The sequence below is a fragment of the Emys orbicularis genome, chromosome 15, assembly GCF_028017835.1.
Source record: "Emys orbicularis isolate rEmyOrb1 chromosome 15, rEmyOrb1.hap1, whole genome shotgun sequence".
Taxonomy (NCBI): Eukaryota; Metazoa; Chordata; order Testudines; family Emydidae; genus Emys; species Emys orbicularis.
Window position 1 is genome coordinate 26,855,451 of NC_088697.1, and position 23,604 is coordinate 26,879,054.

The 23,604-nt window shown below is 47.0% G+C and overlaps 1 protein-coding gene across 1 annotated transcript in view; it reads right to left on the reverse strand.

The window, feature by feature from the left end:
* Nucleotides 1-12,425: 12,425 nt before the first annotated feature.
* Nucleotides 12,426-23,604, reverse strand: part of TECTA (tectorin alpha) — a 57,310-nt gene continuing 46,131 nt past the window's right edge. The window contains 8 exon segments of the mRNA XM_065417114.1: nucleotides 12,426-12,526; nucleotides 13,458-13,574; nucleotides 14,745-14,832; nucleotides 15,281-15,443; nucleotides 16,702-16,950; nucleotides 17,701-17,864; nucleotides 18,701-18,903; nucleotides 23,236-23,346. Coding sequence (XP_065273186.1) covers nucleotides 12,426-12,526; nucleotides 13,458-13,574; nucleotides 14,745-14,832; nucleotides 15,281-15,443; nucleotides 16,702-16,950; nucleotides 17,701-17,864; nucleotides 18,701-18,903; nucleotides 23,236-23,346 — 1,196 coding nt within the window.

The following is a 23,604-nucleotide window of genomic DNA, read 5'->3' on the forward strand; positions in this document are numbered from 1 at the left end:
CACTTAGTAATAGGAATGGCTCTTTCCAGGTAATTAGAGCTTGAAGGACAGAGCCCGGGCTGAATGATGGGCCATGCCAGTGAGCCACATTTCTAAGCAGTGAGGAGATGGGCTTGCTTGGCGCAGCAAGTAGAGTGGAACAAACACCCCTCATTGCTCTCCAAGAGATTACAGGGAATTGTATTAGTTTGACAATTAATATTAATTGGAATTGCAGCTTTAAGACAAAGCGTGAGCAGGGGGGAGTTTTTCTGCAGAGACGCAGTCTCTTTACCGAATTAGCCCTTAGAACAGCAAGTGCAGGCATCCTGGTTCTAGCCTGACAATAGCTGTGTGCTAGGCAGCAGTTTGACCTGCTTATCAGCCTCATGTCCCTTCTCCTTGCCAGTTCCCTTCTTCTTCCCACATCTCTCCTCTGCTGGCCCCCACCTGCCTCCCTGAGGTGCTATTTCCTTGTAGATACTGGGTGCTTAGAGGCCTCAGCTGAGATTCTGGGCCGGTTATACTCAGCACTGTACAAACAGTCCCTGCCTTGAAGATATTGCAGTTTGAATCCACCAGACAAAGGGTGGAGACAGGACAGGCTGCTACCCCCATTTTTACAGATGAGGAACTAAGGCCTGGAGAGATGACGTGGTGGAGTCTGTAGCAGAGCTGGGAATTGGGTTTTCTGCAGCAGGAGAGGAAGAACATGAGACTTCCTCCAGTGAACTCTCTTGAACTGCCCTGTCTCCTCCAGGCCAGAACCAGCTCCACTCCCAGACTAGAGCCCTCTTCTACAGCACAACTTCGAAGCCCTCAAATACACCAGGATTCCAGAGGGTGAGCCACCTGGGAATGGGCTTGATATTTTTGTAAGGGTTAAAGTGATCCTCTGCCTCCCAAGCAATGAGCTGCTTACCTTTGGTGCTCCCTGCTCCGCTTGCCCTTTAGAGAGGAAATTGCCAATAGTTGAACAAATCTGTATGCTCCAGTTGCCTTTAGTGACTATAAGACAAACTGCTGAGCATGGTTCTCACTTCAGGGATCATGCAAACATTTGCTCTGGTGGTGGAGTTGTAGATGTTAAAGGCCAGAAGGGTCATGGTCTCTTCCTGTATCGGGGCTAGCAGACCTCCCCTGCTCACTTCCACACAAAGCCCATAACTTCTGTTTTAGCCTGGGTTTCAATCCAGGCTGCAATCATTACTGCCCCCTCTGCATTCAGTAAGTAAATGACTCTGGGCCTTTGGTGCTGGGCTGATACTTTGCCCGGCCCCTCCCACAGCTGACTCAGCTTTAGTTATGATTGGGCCCCCAGCTGATTAGCTGTATTGTCCATGTCTGAGCTAGGGACTCAGAATTACACCAGGGCTGCTCACATTTCTAGCAAACAGGAGAGCTTTGTGGCATCCAGTGATATGGTTTAACCTGCTGGTGGAAAATTCCCCTACTGTGGGGCAGCCTGCCCCCCTCCCCTCAGTGGCACAGAGCAGTTGTAGTGGATCCTTTTGCCAAGCCTTCTCCAGGGCCCTGCTTAGCTGGTGTCTCCAGGGGCAAGGGGGCTGTCTGGGTGGGGCATGTCTGCACTCCTGTTAGCTTCTCAGTGCTACATGCAGCTGGGAGGAGAGGCAGTTCTGTTTCATGGAGGAGTTCAATGTTTTGATCATTGGGGTTTGTTCTGAAATTGGAACAAACCCTAAATTTGAACATCCTCCATGAAAAGAATGGAACCCTGGCTCCAGGGCAATTGAATCTACTAGGCAGGCTGCCCTGGAGCAGTGGGCCCTGGAAGCCCTGAGGTCCTGACTCCAAAGCAGTCCAGATGGCAAGCTGACTCCCCGGACTCCCCATCAGCTCACCGGGCAGGCTGGCAAGGAGTCACAAGCCTGGTCTCTCGGTTTCCAGTCTCTCTACCAAGGAGGAAACAAGGTAGGTTTCTGATGCAACCTCCTCAAAAATCAGTGTCTCCCTGAAACATTTTGACCGGGGGGAAGTCATATTGGAATTTTGTCCATAAAAGTGGTCCCAAGGCTGCTACAGCTTCCCCCAGGGATCAGTCCCAGAATTGGGACCACTGCATGCATGGCATTAGGAGGGTGTTGCCTGCTTGCCACCGTGCTCAGTGGCTGAACTCAAAAGGTGTTAAATAATCCAGGGAGCCTGATGCTTTTGCAAGCAATTTCAAACAAGCTCTGGGCAGCCCTTTTAGGCCAAGTCAGTGCTCTGTAGCCTTTTCTGTTTACATGCATGTGAGCACAGCAGGCAGAATGGGCAGTTGTCTCCAGGAGCAGCAAGAAAGGTTATGAACAGCTGCCACAAAACTGTTCCTTTGGAAAAGTAATTAAGGTGTCTCTTCTTTCACAGATTACAGCATTTGCTAGCAAACAACTTATTGACCGCTTTCTTCTGGAGCACTTGATCGGAATGACTAGTACGTATCCCCCTGGATTTTGGGGGAAGGAGTACTCCAGTGTGGTTTTAGACAGTGAGTATTGAGCAGCTAAGGAGCAATTTCTGCACCTTCTTAAACCATCCTACATGGTGCTTATTTAACACCTTCAATGTGAGCCTCCAACATGCAGTTTGAAGACTGCTAGCCTTGCAACACCTCTATGAAGTGGGCAAGTATTGTTACCTCCTCAAGGGAGGCAGCATGACCTAGTGGATAGGGCACTGCCTCAGTTTTCCCCCATACATTGAGATCTACAGACAACAGGTGCGATCTATGAGCTAATAGTATCAGATAGCAGCTCTGGGCCTGACCCTTTAATATACCTGGATGGCAGGGTGCCTGATTAACAAATAACTTGCAGTAGGGTTAAGTGACTTGGCCAAGGTCACACAGCAGGTCAGTAGCAGAGTTGGGGGGGAATATTGTAATCCCCCCAGCTCTAACCACTACATAACTCCTATAACTTAAAACTGCAGGGGCACTTCTCTCCGCTGTCACTTCCATGTAATCCTTTGGTCTGAACTTCCCATTTACTAGTCTTTGGAAGAACATCACTGAAAAGAAACCGGGAGGGTGTGTACATTAGTGGCTAGAGGAAGTAAACAGGACACCTGGTTCTATTCCTTGCTCTGGTCACTGGCTCAGTCAACTTGGGCAGATCACATCACCTGTATCCATAACACTACTTTCATTTTGCACTAGCACCCAAGTGGGTGCAGTATAGTAGGTAAAATGTGCCTCAAAGATCTTCCAGTTGATGGGCTCGGCATCAGTATAGGAGCTAGGCTAACAGCCACAAGATCAGGCCCAAACAACATGCATGGCTACAGTGCAGGAGCCACACAGGCATGGCTTATGATCATTAAACCAGAAATGCTCCATAGGGTAGAGGGCTTTTTCAAAAACTGGCACTATCTCTGTAGGTTAGTCTTCTAACCACAGGGTGTTTGACACACAATTGTTTGTAGGGTGCTCAGAGGAAAGGCACTACTTAATCTGCTCATGTGAACAATGTGAGTGCAAGACTATAAGCTTCTCAGGGCAGGCCTCATCTTTCTGCTGTTTGTACAATGCCTAGTACAACCTGGTCCAAGACTAGGGCTCTTAAGCACTGCAGTAATAGAAAATGATTAATGATACCATGGCCCAATCGTCCACTTTGGTTTGTGGGAGGTTTCAGGGGCCTAACTTGTCTGGATTATGACTGCAGTGTATTGTTTGAGCCTATTAGTCAATGTACCTATCTCACATGTCATTAACATCAGCAGAACCACTGTGCTGGTTGCTTTCCTATACCTTATGCGAGAGGCATGCAGAACCAGGCCCTTAAGAGGAGGATTGGAAATGTTGTTTGTGTACACAACTAGAGTAACAGCTGCTGATTTTTCCAAGATGTGGGTCCTCCACATTGCTGCTCAAACATCTTACCTGAATCCTCTTTTCTCCTCCCAGGTTGGATGTTTGATATTCTCATCAGGCAGTTCTTTAGCATTCAGGAGCAGCAGCGAACTACCTCTGAAAATGTTCCGCTGGGAGATTTCCATCGAAAAGCTTTTACCGAGGTGGTAAGTAACCTCAAATTCTTAGACATCAACAATTGTTGCATCTTGTAGCTCTCCCTGTACAGCAAGGAAAGGGGGGGGGGAACCCACCATGTACTACCAGGGTAGATGGGAGGGCAATTAAGGATGAAGGGGCAAATGTAACAGCAAGGGATTATACAGAGCAATACTTGGTGGTCTTGTTTTCTGCTAATCCCAGCCTGCTCTCCCCCATATTAAGATAGACCACCACTAATATTCAGAATGCCTTTTAACCCTTAGAGTGCTCGGTGTCTCCTCCCCATGTAGTATACTCTTGTCCTGCTCCAGAAGGTTACATCACTCTGCAATTCAGCCCTTTATCCTTCAGAGGCAGCTATACGGAGTACCACACAGCTAGCTGTGCGGGAGAGTTTTTGTAAGTGAGGCCAATCACCCCGGATCCCATTTTCTCTGCACAGGCATTAAAGATCCCACAGTCCATCTCATTGCCCAGATGTCCTGCATAACATCACTGCTCCATCCCAGGTGCTAAGTGATGGCATTTTCATGGTTTCCAGGGTAAGTCCTTAAAATGCCACCTGGCACACAAGAAGGTGGTACCTTTGCTTGACAGGAACACAGCATTATTTTGTAGAGTTCACTCTGTAGATCAGGTGGAATTTTAAGGCCCAAGGGCTGCACATAATTTCAGGATGAATTCAGGGTTCTTTAGGATGAAAAAAGTTGTCAATATACATCTATTGTATCTGAAACAGCCACTAGATGGCAATATAGGTAGCAATTTTAAATTTATTGCCACATTAAAGGAACAATAGACCCTAAAATCCTTCATCTGTAGATTCTGTGCCTACCGGTTTTTATTTCTCAAGACTACCTTCACTCCCTCAAATCTGAAGGGATATTACTTTTGTCTTGGATTACTCCAGAGAGACACAATTCTTCTGTTAAAATCTGAAACAAAAGCTGTAGTTTGAGTCATATCTCTGAAAATTAGATCCATCTTTTCAGCATGTCAGGTCTCCTTTGTTTAGCATCTTACTAAAATATCTTGGTTTAAAGAAAGCATTAAGCTCCCTTTTTCTTCCAGATCAGCTCCCAACCTCCATGTTTCTTTCATATTAAGTCTGGGATTTCTCTTGTGTGTTTCAGGCTTTAGATGTTATCTTGACAGAACTAAATAAACTGGCAGAGGAAGACATGGAAGATCTACTGGAATATGAAAGAGGCGTTCAGGTAGCTGGGTGAATTTCTTACAGGCTGCTTTTTGCAGAACTAAACAGTAAATGCACCTGCCTTAACAAATGGATATCAACAGGCCATGAACCAATTCAGGCTGGAAGTTAGAAGGTTTAACCATGGGAGGGGTGAGGTTCTGGAACAGCCTCCCAACAGGAGATGTGGGGGCAAACAACTTAAAGAGAATTGAGACAGATGGGCATATTTATGGATGCAATTAGATGAAGGAACTGCTTGGAGTGATGGGGGCAGGGCTCAACACATGTATGTCTCCTGTTCCTAAAACTTAGGATTTGGGTTTCAGGGGGCCATCAGCAGGGGCAAGGAGGGGATATTCCAATCCCCCCCACTCCACCAGTACATTGTTTTTTCTCTCCTCTTCCTCTGAGGCATTAGGGCCATCGAGGGGGAGGGCCAGGGCTGTGAGGTAGCACCAAGCATTCTCTCAGGTGTTAGGCTGGCTGGTTCTTGCTCAAAGTCTAACTGATTGCTACATGTGGGGTCAGGAACAAACTTTCCCCAGGTCAAACTGTCAGTGACCTGGGGGGCAGTTTCACTTTCTGCAGGATGTGAGCAGGTCCTTGTCCAGAATTACCAGGGTATATCTCACTTCCACACTTCCCTGCCCATGTGGGGACCTTGGCACAGGTGCACCTCAGTTTCTCCTATTCTCTACCTGTGGGTCATAATGGTCTAGTTTCCTGTGGGTTGCAATACTTGGCCTGGTTCCATTCTCATGGGAACACATAGCCATAGAGATAAAGACCAGAAGAGACCACCAGCTCATCTGGTCTGGCCTCCTGTAGATCATAGGCCACCTGTACTTAACCAAACCACTGAAATTAGACCATCAGCTGTTTGCTATAAACATGCATGGCCACACTGGACCTTGCTTTGGTATCTGCAATGTACTAGTGTAGACAGATCCTCACAATAAGTTAAGACTTAATGGGCACTAACAGGGATCTCTTCCCCTACAGGAGAGGCAGCATGCCCCCTTCCAAACTCTCCTCTCACCTTCCACCCCCTCTGTAAGACACCCAATTCCATCCCAGCTGCATTCCCTTTACAACCCCTTCCCTTACTGCTGTTTCCCTCACCTCCATTTTAGGCATCCATGCCCTTTCCAGCCCCCATCTCCCCAAACAGCAGATCCCACTCTGTTCATCATAGGGGGAACACTTCTCAAGAGGGCAGGGAGCTTTTCCTGCAACAGCAGGAAAGGGGTGAGGTGGGACCTGATCCTGTTTCAATCAGCTATCAGGAACCCTGCCCCTGATGTCCAGACTACACTCTTCCCAACACTCCTGTCTCCTAACCCTCAAACCATCCCCATACAGCCCTTTTGACAAGGGTTAGAACTAAATACATTGAAAACACTGGAGGAGCATCTCATTGGCAACATTTCATGAGACTTAAAAACTTACACCAGTTCCCAGGTGGCTCTGTGGCTGTCCACTCCACAGGCCTCTCCAGCACTGCTAGTGTCACAGCTGACTCCACCTTTCACCAACACATCCCTTGCTAGGTGTAGACCATGTGCTAGAGGCTCCCAGGTGGAGCAGCTGTGTTGCCATAGAGTTCCCTCCCACCTGCTTGGGAACAGAGGAACTTGCTCATCTCCTGGCCAGGTCCAACCCACTCCCTCCCCCTTCTGGAGGGAGGCAAGGATGATTTTTCCCCCTTCCCTGAAATAACAAACCACATGCAAGATAGGACCAGGCTAGAATTGCAGTGGTCATTTGACTTTCACTAGGGGAAGTCAGCAGTTAACCCCGGCAATAGTACATTGTCCACCACAACGCATCCTGGCCCCCAACCAAAAGGAGCATAATGCCTGTCTGTCCAGTATAGCACCCTCCCCTACTGGCCCCTTAGTCCCAGGGTAACAGTACCTGCGTGTGGCAGATGCTTGGCTTCAGGGCAAGCTGGTGCTAGTGTCCCTTGAATTGCTGCTTGTCTGGGCTCTTGGCGGTGTGTGCTGGCCAGGCCTGTTAGGAGAGCTGCTATGCTGCTGGTCTTGGGCCTGGTATTAGGCAGACACCCTGTCATAAACATACAGCTAAGGGTAGCCTAAAATCCCTCTACCTGTAAAGGGTTAAGAAACTCAGATAACCTGGTTGGCACCTGACCAATAAGGGGAGAAGATGCTTTCAAATCTGTGGGGGAAGGTTTTTGCTTTGTGCTGTGTGGTCTCTCGGGAGCCCAAGACCAAACAACTAATCCAGCTCCTACTGAATGATGCATCTAAAAAGTACAGAAATAGCAAGGAAATGCATTAGAGTATCTGTTTTGTTTTAGCTTGTGAATTTTCCCTGTGCTTAGATGAAGGTTTATCCCTGTGTTTTTGTAACTTTAAAGTTTTGCCTACAGGGAATCCTCTGTTTTGAATCTAACTGCCCTGTAAAAATCACCTTCCATCCTGATTTTAGAGGTGCTTCTATTTTTTCTTTCTTATAAAGTTCTGTTTAAGAATCTGATTGGGTTTTTAGTGTTCTGAAAACCCAAGGGTCTGGTCTGTGCTCACCTTGGTTAGCTATTTGGTTGGTGTATTAGTCTCAAGCCTCCCCAGGAAAGGCTTGGAGGGGAATATTTTGGGGGAACAGGAACTCCAAGTGGTCCTTTTCCTGAATCTTTGTCTACTCACTTGGTGGTGGTGGCAGCAGTACTCCTCCTCCAAGGACAAGGAAGGATTTGTGACTTGAGGAAGCTTTTAACCTAAGCTGCTAGAAATAAGCTTCGGGGGGTCTTTCATGCAGGTCCCTACATCTATACCTTTAGAGTGGGGCAGGAACCCTGATACACCCTCTCTACCTGCTGTTGCCCAGGCCCCCTCCCCTTTGCCCAGCTAGGTCACTTCAACCACCACCAGGCCAAATTCAGACCCTTTCCCCTTCCTGTTCTTCCCCCCCCAATCCCTGCCACAATAACCTCCTGCCCTCAGGCTTATTGTGACTGTTCCTCTCCTTCCCTCCCCCCTGGCCCTAGCTAGGACCCATGCACTTAGCCCTCCCTTGGGATAGTCCCCCGAGACACAGCTGGTGGCGGGCTTAGGCTTGTGCCCTCCCTGAGCCTTGATTTTTTTGGCCTCTGCTTGCGGCTCTTCTGTGCCTTCCCAGAACGGCTTGTCAGGCCCTGCTGCAGCCAGTCAGGCTGGGGCTGAAGCCAAGCATGCTCTGCTGGTCCCTTTCCAATACCCTCTTAACTACCTGATTAGTCAAGAAGCAACCAGATGAGCTCAGGGCTGGACTCCTTCCCCACTCCATGGAGTGGCATTCCCCTCCTGTGGTGGATGGGTCACTACCAGTATCTTAAAGCAATCGGCTGTGCACAGATCCTGCTCGACTACGCCACTGTGATGGGGTGGGTCACAGAACCCCCCTTGGGAGCTGCCACCTAATGTGCAAAGACTACGGCAGGCAGCAGCAGGAGGTCAGGACTAAGCAATCCTGCAGTGCAGTCCTGTCTGGGCTGTGGGGATGGAGTTCTCTGCTCCTAGGGTGCAGCACAAGTCTCTTCCAAGACACCAACAGCCACCCATCCCTCCCCCTTTTGTTAAGCTCAGTGGAACAAGACAGGGAGGGTACTTGGGTTCTTGCTGTTAAAGATTCCACTCTGTTTACACTAGGTGACTGGACTGCACAGGTCAGCTAATACAAAATCAGTTTGCATTCCCCTGGGGAAGGTCCACTGACCCTGCTCCAAGCTACCCAGGGGAGCATTTTGGACTATCTGTCAGAGGGGTGTTAGCAAAGAAACAACACATTGCAGCTAGGTTGCCAGGCTCACATCTCTTTGGAGAGGAGGGAGTTAAATGCTTCTGCTCTTTACCAATAGCAGTGTGGTTTAAGGTTAAAAGGATTTGAAGTCCAGGCCATCAGCCACTTGGGAATGAAAGGGGAGAGGCAGGGGGTATTCAGCTTCTCTTTGAGCTTGTCTACACCTGCAGTTATTCAGGAACAGCTATTGCATTTGGAATTTACATCCTACCTTAATCCAAATCAACTTTCAAATGTAGACAAGCGCTAAGGCTTTGTCCATGCTGAGCTAGTACACATTAGACACAGGCATTTTTACCACGGTCACTTGGGTATAATGTCTTAGTGCACTATCTAAGGGAAGTATATCCTCTAAAATGCACAGTGCAAGTAGCTGCATCAGCCAAATACTTCAAGAACGAGGGTTGTTTTCTTTCCTTGCTTTTGTCAGTACAAAGCAGGTTTGGTCCTTTTATTATGCTGCTGTTTTATGCATCAGACAGACTTCAGCATGCAAAATTAAACCATCATTGCTAGAAAAGAGCCATATTAGTCAGAGCCCAGCAACTGCTGGCTCCCTTATGAGATTGCATAAGAGGAATTCACATGCAGTGAAAGAAGGATCGCTAAATATTACATGACAATTCCATCCTGCTGTTATGTGCCTTTCCACACTTCACTGAGATGACAAATCTGGGAGGATAAGCTAACATGTTGGGAAAATAGGTTCTGGCATATAATACAAGTTGCCTGTGTTTCCCTAGGTGACATAGTATTGCAAAGAGGAAGACAGAGGTGCTACTCCATGATCTCCCTTGAATGATTTAGGTGTTTGCGTTTCCTAAAATCAATTTGGCTTGGGAGCGCTACACTGGAAATCTTCTTCCTACAAGGCACTTATCGTTCCCTCCATGACGCCGCTGCAGTAAAAACATATTGAGCCAGATCTTGACACCTCTCCCTCCCCCCCCCCCCCCCCGTTCTGCTTGCTTTGCACAACTCTGGCAGCATTAAGCAGGCAGAATGCTGGCTTAAGTAACTCCCTGGTTTAGGATCATAGACAGAACACTGCTGCAATCCTCAGGTAGCAGAATGGTCCCATAGAGGGCTGAAAATAGCCAGTGCAATTTAGAGCAGCCCTGAGGTTTCTCTACATTGTGCCAAGTCATGAACTGGGGGAGGACTTGAAGGGGGTGTAACACCACTTTTCCCTCTCACCGCCACTGAATACAACTTAGCTGCTGCCTTCCCTGCAATCTTAAAGCATTGGCAATCCCCATTTTGCCACCGGAGGCAACTGAGGCACAGAGAGATTAAGTGGACTAAGGTCACGCTGCAATTCAGCAGAAGGTCAAAAATTGAACACAAACCTGCTTTCACCACTAGACCAGGCTTCCTCCTTCAGAGCATAAGGTAGCCAGTGCCAGAACCTTAGGAGAGTTACTGAGAATGGAGTTGATTTCAGCCTTCTTCACAGCTGGTGGGTATCTCATTTAAAACAAGACGGAAGGAAGGAAGGAAAGCCTATTCACGCATGTTAAGAGATGCAAAAGGGCCCTCAGCAACTTCTGAGCTTTACAGAGGACAGAACATTTATGAAAGCACATTAGGGGGATAGATTCCAAGGCCAGCACGGACCATTGTGATTATCTAGTCTGACTTGTGCATCACCCAGGCCAGAGACCCTCACCCAGCGATTCCTGCATTAAGCCCAGTAGTAGAATTAGTGCACATCTTTCAGAAAGACAGTGAGAGTCTTAATTTAAAGACCACAAGTGATGGAAAATGTACCACATTCCTTGGCAATCTGTTCTAATGGTTAATTACCTTCTGTGTTTAAAATCATGCATCTTATTTCCAGCTTGATGTTCTCTGACTTGGAAAAAAGAATCAGCCCTATCTTCGTCTATGAAGTTCATGTGACCGTCGGGCCCCAGCTTTAAATACGAATGAGCATTCAGTGCACCCAGGAAAGGAGAATATTTGAACACAATGTTTATTTAAGAATAAAACATGTTTAAATTACTTGGCTGATTCATATAATAAAAAAAAAGGGTGCGTGTGGGGGGGAAGGTTCGCTGAGATGCGAACAAGAAAAAAATCCAGTGGTTAAAAGCTGTTTTTTGGGTACAAAGCGATTGTCATTTGCAGACAGCGTGCGGATACCGTTAGAGGAAAGAAACAGCAGCTTGGGCTAAAAAATTTAAGATTTCCGAGCGTGTCAAACCTTTCAATCATCTCAGCACTAAATTGCATCAGAGGCAATTCACTCCTCTCAATAGGCACATTGCTACAATGGAATTTAATGGCTGTTTTGCAATTGAGAGAACGACAGGGGTACAAGCTGAGCCGTGTTGTTATGGGTGCTTGACTCTGATCAATTACATTTGTTATTGATACTGTGTCATAGACAGACAGGGTGTTTGCTAGTAAGTAAAAATAAAAAAAACCACATGGTTAGGAGCAGAAAATGTTCCTGCTGTGACCAACTTATGATCTAAAGACAGGACTGAAGAGAATGAACAGGCAGCACTGGAGTTATGCGGGATCATTAACACACTTAGAACCAGAGGAGCAACGTGGGTCTCAAATGGAGTTGCAAGAGGGGCTGAGAAGGAATTTGAAGGGTAAGAAGACTGATGTCTAGGGGACACGTGGGAGCTACCGAAGGAAATGAAAGCGGTGACCTTTTCGGGTACCCCCCCGGCCCTGCAGCCACACTAGTGGTGTTCTAAACCATTTCCTCGCCTCCCGCCATTCTCAGCACTGCTCCCAGAAGCAGTGGGTTTTGGGAGAGATCAAAACGCCTTGTGGACTAGTTGAACCCTCTTAGCGTGTCTGTTTAGACAGTGGCACCAAACCGGTTTAGACCAATCTGCTTTTTAGCCTGCTGAAAGCCTAGCCTGCTCCAACCCGTTCTTGCACCCCCATTGAAATAGAGCTGTGGGGTGCAAAGTGCCCTAAGGGCTAAACGGGTTCTTACACCAGTAAATTTCTCTAGCACAGGCAAAGCTAGAGGGAGCAGTCAGGAGAGAAACTTAGCTGGAGCTTAGGGCCTGATCCAAAGCCCACTGAAGTCAAGGGAAACACTGCACAGCACGAGGGAATACTATGAGCAGAGAGGCCAGGGAGCGTTGGGTGTCGAAGAGGTGCCACAAGTGAATATGAGAAGAAGGCAGTAGAGAGAGTTAAGAAAAGGGGAAAGATCTTGGTTAAGTGTTTTCTCCTGTGGCTCCATACCTGAAATTTTGGCTGCTGTTACCTCCCATTGTATTAAAGTAGCTTGTAACGTCATTTAAATTGGTGTACCAGGCAACCGACTTCAGCGTTGTGATAGTTAAAAGCATTTGTTGTTGTTTGTGGTACAGGTTGTGAGTTAGGGGCACATGCGTTTATCCTACAGGGATTCAGAGTAAGTAAATTACAGTACTTTAAATAGACGCCTTGAATTGATTACGAGGTCGGGTCTGATTTATAGATAAAATGCCATAGTGACAGCTGGGTTACGATGAGAAGAATGAGCCAGGCTTGAGGTCCAACGGAAGAGCTGGAAGCTAGAGAGAAAGACAGAGAACAGTTTTGAAAATCAAAAAGGCACAGTTCCAAATAAGCAAAGGCGGTATCATTTAGAGATCAAAACGTGAGAGTCTCAAAAGGACAAAATTCTACACTGTGACAGCACGAATCTGCCGATCAGGGGTGTGTCATAGTAATAGTATCGCCTTGCAATTTACTAGCATCCTTCGTCCAAGGATCTCCTGGTCCTGCACAAGCCCCCTAGTGATGAAGGTGTTGTTGTTGTAAATGGGGAAAGCAATGCACAGAAGGATGAAAGCCCTGCGTTTTCAGAAGTGCCCGCTCAAGTGAATTTGAGATTCCAAGAAGTTGATTTTCAGAGGTTCTGAGCACCAGCAGCTCCCACTGACCTCAACAAGATGTGTGTGCTCAGCACCTCGGAGGTGTGCTAAAATCAGGTCCCAAGGTATCTCCCAGTTGGGTACCCAGAAATGGAAGCACCCCAATCTAGCTGATGTTCGAGGAGGAATGGCTTTCCCAGGAATCAGCGTCGAATCCAGGAGCTGTGACTTCCCAATCCCCCTCTCCCTGCTCTCGCTGCTAGATGACAATGCTCCCTCCCTCTTTAATTCCTTTAATATTCAGTGCTTCTGAAACACACGTATTTATTTCACTGGGCTCCAAAGTCCATTTCTTTTTACAGCAGTTCCCTTCAGTCCCATTCCTCACCACTCTCTCTCTCAATTTTGCTGGTGGTTAATGGTAGAGAGGGGCCTAAACCCTGGATCTGGATCTAGTTTTTAGCTTTGTGTCTTGGGGACAGGACTATTTTTCTATTGTCTTTCCATACAGATTTAAAGGGGGGTTTGCAAGGAAGAATCCCTTTTCCCATCTGCATCACGCTGCTCGTCTGTTCCATTTACCCAGGCCCATTCCCTGCCTCCCTAAGGCAGCCCTTCAGATAGTCACCTCTGCAGCTCTTGCCATCTTCTTGCAACGTCCCAGTAACACAGCTGCACAGGGGCCCGTCGACCCTGCTCGTGCAGATCTGCTCGCAGCCGCCGTTATCCTCGCACCAGTCTAACCCTGGAACAGGAGAGATCGGGGGCTCAGGAGAGAGCAGCACGCAGTTATACGGAAAAGAGCATTACAAAGCTTAATAGCTAGAAATGACCCCAAAAGCATTTCCTTGATTAAAGCATCCACCCCTGTTGCATTTACATCCAGCTCTAGGGTGCCATTCAACCTGCCACTGAAGGGTAGGGGGGCTTTGATTCAGACCCACCCACGCCAATTCTTTGGACAGCCCTGCACTTAATTTTGGACCGGAGAGCCTGCTCCCACTTAAGCCCATGGCAAAATCACCAACCCCAAGTGCACTGATCAATGCAATCTCGGTTGGCCATGGGCTGGGTAAAGTCCCGTCTAGCAATTCTTCCTCCAGATCAGCACACAGGGGTGTGGGTTGGGGAGAAGGAGGAAAGATGAACCTCCTGCTGGGCAGGATGGTGGGGAAGTGGAGAGAAGAAGTCGAGGAAGAGGAGTAGGAGGAGAAGGAAGGTGTGGTGGAAAGGGTAGTTAGGATGAAAAGGAAAACTGAGGAGGAAGCCATTCCCTAGAAGAGTTGTTCTCAACCTTTTTCCATTTGCTGACCCCTTAGGAAATCTTAGACATAGTCTGCGGACCCCAAGGGGCTGTGGACCACACAGGTTAAGAACCACTGCCCTAGAAATCACAGCAGTGGGTGCTCAGCATTTCTAATAATGAGACTCCCTCACTACTTGGGCACCCAAGGACTGAGATGCCTAGAGCTGGTGGATGCTTTTGAGAAGTTGGGTCCAGGGTAAGAGATGCCTTAGACATACATAGGATAAAGAGAAGGGGAAGGATGGATGGGCAGACACACAGTGTGGGGTTTTGGGGGAGAAAGTGGCTCCATGGGGGAATCTCTCTCCCCTACGAAGCGATGCACAGAACTAAAAAGAGTTGCTAGCTCAGAAGAACCAGAAAGTGAAACTGACCAGCTGAGTTTTAGTGCCCTGCTACGTAAAATGTACATGTAAAAAAAGTAAAAACAAATAGTGAAAACTGAACCATTAAAATGGGATGCTTCCTATTGTAATAAATTCAGATGGGGTTATTAACACAAGGGAAGGACCTGTTTCTCTTGAGCGTGTCCATTTAATAATCAAAGGTTCAGAATAGTTTATACAGGAGGGAATATTTTCCTCCGCATTCTTAGCTGTGCACACTTACGCTTTCTCCGGATGGGCCCTACCGAGATGATCTGCTCCTTGGGCTCTTTGGTATACTCAGCCGCCATCCTGGAATTCTGGGGGCAGTTCTGAACAAATGAAAACGCAAGGGGCGATTACTGCAAGGCTTTGTGCTTACGGTGCGCTAGTCTCTGATCTCAAACCCTAGATTTGGCCCTGTTCCCATTGAGAGCTATTGCACAGCTCCCGTTGAGGCTTCAGCGGTGTTGGATTACCATCATTAAAGGAAAATTCTGGCCCTTCTCTGATACAATGGACCTGAACTTGTTCTGCTGGGTGGGATTCCATGTCGCCTAATTGCACAGGGGCAAACCACGTGCCAGGCTCTGGGAGGACGGGGGAGTGAGGAGAGGAATGTTATGTTGATCTATTGGGTGGGCATTGCTCCCTTTGGAGCAATGCCCAGCAGTAGCCCCCAGGAAACTGTTCTCCTGCCACACAGTGGCCTTGGGGAAATGATTCCAGCATGGACCACCACCGCGGCCCACAAAGCACGCTAAGGCCACGCACACGTACTATTTTGCAGGAGTATTGTTCCGAGTCACAGAGGGAGACGGCGCAGTGGAGATGAACCTCGTCGTAATCCCCGATGAACTTGAAGACGGTGACGTGGAAGCGACAGGTCAGGGATACCCCGTTCTCCTCAATCCCAATGGTGTTATCCTTAATATTTTGGCAACTAGGAGGAAAATACAGAGTCTCAGCTGGGTCCAGGAACAGTTGCGAGCTTCTAAAAAATTCTACAGATCCCCAGTGCTTGTGGGTTATGTCTACAGGGAAACTAAATGATCCTTTTCTCTAGATGTTACTTGAACTTTGCGGGAGAGGAGCTTGAACTCCCCCTTATGAACCCTCAACTCTGGAATGTTCAGAATCCGAGCCCCAATTTGGCAGCTCGAGTCCACGCCTTATTAAAAAAAACATTTCCCCTTTACCGTTCGCTGCAGTGATGTAAGTAAACTGAGGTAATGCCAAGCTATTCTGATTGCTAATAAACTTTGAATTTCTACAGCTCCTGCCATCCAAGGATCCCAGAGCCTTTCCACCAGTAATTAATTACGCCCCGCGACATTCCAGAAGCACTTCGGGGTTACCCAACTCGCCCACGTCATACAAGGATTCAGGGGTGGAAGCAGATGTACAATGTGTTCTGTTCCCAACCTTGCCACTATCCTGGTGGCATAGAAGTGTCCACTGGCTCTGCATGCCCAATCTGCAACACTTGGGGCTTGATTTTCAGAGGGGTAGAACTCACAGGCTCCCGTAAGTTCAATAGCAGCTGGGTGAGCTCAAAACTATCTGAAAATCAGGCCCTCCTGGATGTCTTGTGTTGGGCATCCAAATTAGTGGACACTCTTAAACATTTAAGCCCTTCTCTTTTGTGCACCAATTTCTGCATCTGCCGTATGAGGGTAATGCCGCCTTGCAAAACACCTAATCACTCCTGGATGAAAAGTGCTATCTAAGTGCAAAGCTTTAGTTATCAACTCCAAATGCAGGTGGTAACATATTAAAACTGTTAGAATTTCTCCCAATAATAATCCACAAATGGGCCAACATTTAACCAGGTATACTGATATCTGCAAACATCTGCCTGTCTAGGGGATAGCATGGAGTCCAAGTTCTCCATCACCAGAGGCAGTGCTAGACGTCCAACTGCAGCCTTCTTCTAGGTTCTTAAACTGTGCTCTTCAGCATGACACTTGAGCACCTCTGGCCTTTCCCTTAGGATGTTAGGAATAGCCACAGAGGTACAAATCAATGGTCTTTCTATTTTGGTATTGAACAGCAGACTTTAGTGTATGCATCAGAGGAAGAAATAACCCTCCTGTAATGTTCATAGGTTCAGATCATCTGGTGCTTTGCACCAGCCAATGATTTTTAGATCCCCAAAGAAAAGCAAAACAGAGAGAAAAATCTTGCCAGATGTCACTGACCCTCCTTCAATGATGAAGTATCTGAGTTTGTCATTGCTGTCCCGAGAAGGGGTTGCATAACATTTGTTCAGCGTTAGAATCAGGTGGGTGGAATCTGCCCCGACAACGAAGACCCCGACATAAAGCACGTCCCGGGTGGTTAGAACCACTTCACCCTGCCGGTAGGGGTGCTTATAAGATGAGTTTTTGTACAATGCCATCTTGGTTGTGAAACTGCCTTCTTGTGTTGGGACTGTCAGGTTAATCACACTAAAGGAGAGAAATAAAGCTCATGAGAAAGCAACAGAAAGCTCATCCTGTACAAAGGGGGAGGGGAATGGATAGGGTCTAAGGGACAGGGACCAGGAGATGGAGCTTTTCATATCTAGGTTGATAGTTTGAATACTGCAAAACTGAAAGTTACCATCCAATGGACGTTTGGTGGCTGATGTGACCCCAGTTTGATTTTCTCAATCCCACAACTGCCACCATAATTATCATCGACTGGCAGCTTATAACAGAGGCCAAAGGCTGAATGGGCCATGCAAATTCCCTAAAAGTGCCCCCTACAGATCAAGGGTGAGACACATTGGTGGGGCAGCATGAGCGAAGCTAGCCCTCCACGGCCCATACTGTCCTTGTACTGTGGATTCATAATTTACAGACCATTATGATCATCTAGTTTGACCTCCTTCATAACAGAAGCAAAGGAATTTCACCCAGTAATTCCTGAATCATGCCCATATCTTATGGTTGAGCTAGAGCACATTTTTTACAAAAAAAAAACCAAAACAAAAATCCTTCCATTCTTGATTTAAAGACATTAAGTGATGAAGAATCCACCACATCCCTTGTGGGGTGTTGTAGTTAGTTACCCTCACTGTTAAAATTTCTAGTCTGAATTAAGCTAGCTTCCTTTCCAGGTTAAATAGAGGAGACTTTAGCCTCCAGGCTCTCAGACCAGCATTAAATTCACACACACAAACAGGAAAATCTAAAGCACACACAGGCTGGCCTTACCTAAGCATTGGCCTCACTACCGAATCCAGAGAAATTTTGATATCAAGCTCATACGCGCACGAGAATTCCACATTGATGGTTCGGTCCCGGGTGATTATGTTTCCAGTGTTGTTTGCACTTTCAATCCACACAGTGTTTTTGTACATGATATGAGTGCCGTTGGACTGTGCAGGAGAAAAAGAAACAAATATTATTCTTTTTAGGTGTTAACACAGCCATCACGATTTCAGTTCACAGCTCTGAAAGCAGCACATTAAAGTCATTACGTAAACAATAATTTCCAAACAGATTGTGAACTGTTTGGGGGCAAGGATGGCTTTTTGTTTTATATTTGTGCAGCACCTGGCACAGTGGGGCCTTGATCCCTGACTGGAGCTTTTGGACATTGCAATAATAGATTATAAATAACAATAATAAATTAGCTTGCATCTATCTGCTAGACTAAAAAAAAGACTCTAAATGTGTACATTTATAACAGCACCATTCAGCATAAAAGATCCCAACGTAACATATACACACTACATGCACCACTGAAATGCATCCACCTCTGGGGCAGAACACGTCATCTATTTAACAGCCCTCACGAATACCACGTCCCAGTGAAATATCCAGGGAAATTTTAAGTAGGCAAAATTTAAGCACCCAGTCTGGAATTTGGACAGTACACAAGCGCTAACACCTTATACCTTCTGCCATGCACACAAATGTGTTTGGAGCTGCCTATTAGAACACAAAGACAGACAGAAAGAACCCACACTGTGAAGAGTGTGTATGTGATCATCCCCTAATGTAATTTAACGAAGCACTGAAGCATTCGACCATCGTGACATTTGAGCTCAAATAATAAACTTGACACCAAAATGAATGCATGTTTCTCTCTCTCCTTTCTTTGCTGTTTGGTTCTGTTCCAAGGCATGTGTTTCCACATATCACCCCAGCAGCATCTACGTGGTAACCATGCACCATTAAACATGAGCCGCCTCCCCCACTCCTCTCTCACCTGCACAATGTTTCCGCAGTTCCCCTTGGTGTTGTTGATCTGGAAGGAGATGAAGTCTTCTCCTTCGATGCCGGGGCAGTGGCGGTCATTCACGCGCACGCCTTCTCTCTCAAAGCCCAGCTGGAAGAGCTTGCACTTGGAGATGGACACTTCCATCTGGGCCGCTTTGCAGGTCACCTCTGCATCGATGATGTCATGCGTGTCTAGGAGCAACGCAGGCAGTTTTAAAGGACGCTAACAACTGAGAGTCGGCATTGAGCTGGCCAATCAGGAGGGGATGTTCTGGGCACATCAGCATTAGAGATTACAGAACTGCCGGTTATTGTAGCATCGGGAAAGCTGGAACCAATGAGGGATGTATAGAATAGGGATGGATCTGAACCAGAGCACCAGGTCTGACAGTCCCACCTACCCCACTGACTTTGGAAAAGTCAGATCCAGATCTGGATCTAAACTCGTGACTCTGGCCCCCCACTACAGAAAGGATGTGGAGAAATTGGAGAGAGTTCAGCGGAGGGCAACGAAGATGATTAGGGGTCTGGGGCACATGACATATGAGGAGAGGCTGAGGGAACTGGGATTGTTTAGTCTGCAGAAGAGAAGAGTGAAGGGGGATTTGATAGCAGCCTTCAACTATCTGAGGGGGGTTTCAAAGAGGATGGAGCTTGGCTGTTCTCAGTGATGGCAGATGACAGATCAAGGAGCAATGGTCTCAAGTTGCAGTGGGGGAGGTCTAGGTTGGATATTAGGAAAAACTATTGCACTGGTGAAGCACTGGAATGGGTTCCCTAGGGAGGTGGTGGAATCTCCATCCTTAGAAGTTTTTAAGGCCCGGCTTGACAAAGCCCTGCCTGGGATGATTTAGTTGGAGTTGGTCCTGCTTTGAGCAGGGGGTTGGACTAGATGACCTCCTGAGGTCTCTTCCAACCTTAATCTTCTATGATTCTATAATGTACTAAACTGGCCCCTACAAGTCAGGCCCATCCCTAGCATAAACTGAACAATGAAATGAACCACAGTACCCACAGCTGTTAGATGAGATGAGGATAGAAGCGGTTAATTGTTCAGAAGGGTGAACTCCCTTTTATAGGCTCAATTTGCACCCACCGTTGAGTTGCAGGTGCAAGATGGATTAGCCAGAAATTCAAGTGCTCAGATTTGCACCTGCAGTTCATTTTGTGGCTGCAGATTGCACCCACTGACAGGGAGGCTGGCATTCAGTCCTGGCCTGAAGCACTTGCAGCGGCCGTGTGAGCCGCTGTCTTGAAAGTGGCCAGCCAGGATTACGCAGTGGGCTCTCCCATCCATACTGCATCAATGAATCACTCAAACGACAAGCCTCGGAATTCAGAGGTAGATAGTATCTCACTTACAGATAGTGGGTGGGGAGTTGGGCGACTAGACAGCAAGTGTGAAAAATCGGGATGGGGGGGGAGTTAATAAGTGCCTATGTAAGACAAAGCCTCGAATATCGGGACTGTCCCTATAAAATCGGGACGTCTGGTCATCCTAGGTGGGAGGCCTGTCACAAAGGCAAGAGTGACAGAGCCGAAGGGGATGTCTTAGTGGTCTAAGCACCAGGTTTACTGGCAATGTAGCCATAGGATAGTTTAGATTCTATTCTCTGGAGCCAGAGGTTGAAATCCTGGCAGCACTGATTCGGCCCTTCATCTCCCCAAGGGAGTTAGACTGACTTCCATGATGCTTCTAGGCCTCAAAATCTGAGCTGTGGTGTGGATGTTAATGATCACAGGAGAGGTTTTCTAACAGTAGTGGGGCTTTTGGTGGGATGTTCTTGGCCTAAAGTCCTCTCCCTGGACACTATACAATGAGCTGATCGGCTGCCACCTTCCACCCAGAGGTGGCTGCATTTCACTGGTGCACGTGGAACTGCCTCCCCCTTGGCCAACGTATCAGGGCGGCTGATACGGGATGAAAGCTGGTACATAAATGTCAGTTGTTGTTACGATTCGTATTGTGATAGCTCCTAGGAGCCCTACTCATGGACCAGGAGCACGCTGCACTCGGCACTGGACAGACATAACAAAACGACCACCCCAAAGAGTTCACTATCTAAGTATCCTTACCCTTGTTATACAAATGAGGAAACTTCGGCACAGAGCAGGGAAAGGACTTGCCCAAAGTCACGCGCTGAGTCTGAAGACTAGAAGTCCTGACTCCCCGGGCACCGGCTATAACCACCAGACCATACTCTCCTAATCTCCAAGTCTTTTCTGGAGTCTTATTATTTATTTTGTTAACTGAATGTTATTTGTGCTGCCTTCAGAGTTCCATTATTTGTGCAAAATAGAGCAAGGCAGATTAACTGTAACTTCATTAAGATGGATATGCTTGGTGCTTAGGAGTGTGCATTTGCATATATTACCAGCTCTGGTGGTGCGAAGCTGCTGTGACTGCACCCCGTATGCCACCTCTTACGCATGCTACATGGGTAGTAGTCCCTACCGACGTGCCTATGTGCTGGCTACTCTTCTGCATCGTCGCGCCAGCCGGTCTGATGATGACACTGTGAGAAAAGTCGCTAAGGTTTCCTAAAAGTTCTTGGCGTCTTGATCCTGTCCTGCAGCTTAAGCTGTCTTGATTCTTCTTTGCTCTTGGAGTTGTGACAACAAAACGGGTCTGAGACTTCAGGACATCTGGGTTCTTTTCTCGACTCTGCCGAAGATTTACTGGGTGACCTTGACAATGTCACTTAACTACTCTGTGCCTCAGTTTCCCCATCTCTAACATGGGGGTAGCATTTCCCTACCTCCCAGGGTGGGGAATTAATTCAATGTCTGGAGAGTGCTTTCAGATCCTCAGATGGAAGGACTAAGGGATGGGCAAAGTGACTTCATTTGGAAGAGCTTTGGACAATGCTTTCGTAAAGGTTATTTGCATGGGGGATTGATAAGACACAGCTCAGACCCTCTGTGCTGGCCTAGGCGGTTTTTGGGAAGTGGTGATTTTCTGTAGGGATGTATCTATGAGCAGATCCGGGGGGGCATTAGCCACCCCTTGACACATCTGTTTCTGTGTCTCTTCCCTCAGGGGAGGCTGGTTTGTACTGAGGGCTGGGGTTCTTTTCTCACCTAATCCCTTTCCTATATTAGCCAGTTTTAAGTTTGCATTTGTCGTGTTCTCGCCTACCTTAGACTGAGCACGTTTTGCACAGTCTGTGCCATTATGTCACTCGAGCTGGGGAGGGGAATGCACGCACAGTTCAGAAGAAGGGTCAAAAGTAGCTTGCAAAATCCAATGCCTCTGAACCCTGTTAATGGGACGGCTGCTCCCCATTCCCCATAACTGCAAGGTGAAGAACAAAGCTGAGCAGGTTTTCGTTGCCAGTGAACTTAGACGACAAGCAATTTATATCCATTGATTGAGGAGGAGAGGACTGGGCAAAATTGATTTTTGATTTTTAAAAATGTATGCACATTTGTATGGAAAATTAAGTGAGGCCCTGGGGCTCCCAGAAAGTTGAAAACAAGGCTGACTGAAATAGCAGAAAATATGCCTTTGGAAACGCTCCTTCATTGGCCCTTGATGGAAAGACAAGCTGAATTAATACCAGTTTGCAATGTCTAGGACTGAATCCTCATGTGGTGTAGATCTGCATAGTGTCACCAAAATCAAAAGAATTATGCCAGTTTACATCTACTGAGAATTTGCCCCTGTACTTCCTTGATTGCATGAAAGTCTGCTCCAGGCAGGAGTCATCTTTCAGCATAGACAAGCTGTGTGATTTGTCTATGGCTACTAGTGAATTTCTGGTTTTGGTACAAGGTATGTTATCCCACACACTAACGTGTTGTGTCTATGTAGTATTGTCTGGTTTTGTATTGTCCGGTCTTGCAACTTTGACAAGTTGTAAAATTGCATCATTCCATAATTTTATTGGAAATTGCATGAAGCATGCAATATTTGGAAACATGTACGAGCTGTAAAGTCATTTACCTTTTTGTACTTTTCATTGTCTGTTTCTTTATGAAAATCAATACAAATCACACACACAAAAATCTCAATTTTTACCAATGGGACCAGATTTTAGATGCGATCTGACATGTTGGGAATTACAAATCAACCCAACACCACCTTGCTCTTCTACAGCACATTCCATTTGAAGATCTCATAACGCTTTCCAAACATTAGTGACTTTAGGCTCACAACACCCACTTGAAGCAGGTATCATTAGCCCTATTTTACAGATTGGGAAACTGAAGCATAGGGAAGTGACTTGCCCAGGGTCACAATGCAAGTCAGTGGCAGGGACATGAATAGAACTAAGGAGCATTGACAACCAAGTCCTGGTGCTTTAACCACAAACACCTTTCCTCCCTAGTGTACTGTAGCTCCACTGGATTTGAGGTTGGAACTTTGTGTGGGTCTGAGTGGGAAGTGGTTGCTGAAAGAGTTGGCTTATCTGTGTCCCATATAAATACGTAAGGCCGATTTTTAACTTAGTTAAAAACACCAGAGCCAATGTTGCAATTAGCTTCCTGAAACACGGAGTGGATGCATGTGGGATCACTCACTGTTTCCATAGGGTGGAGGTTCGATACAACCGCACAACTCCCCTCCGTTGTCAAGCTCACAGCTTCTGTTGGGACAGTCGGCCCCCACACAGGGATCTTCAACCACTCCTGCTAAAAAGGAAAAGGCAGACGAAGACAACAACTTTATTTTCGGACCAATACCCAGACAATTCTTTATTACCCCACTAAACCCCTGCAGTGTTGGTAACTCCAGCAATTTTATCTCATGCTATTTGATGGGTTTTTTAAAGCCCCAGCTCCTGGAGTCATGTGAATATATGAGAATATCAGCTTTCCCTTTTAAAAAAAGTAAGTTTCTAGCTCTCCTGGTTGCAGAGAAAAGCTTGAAAGCATGAAATGATTCTGACC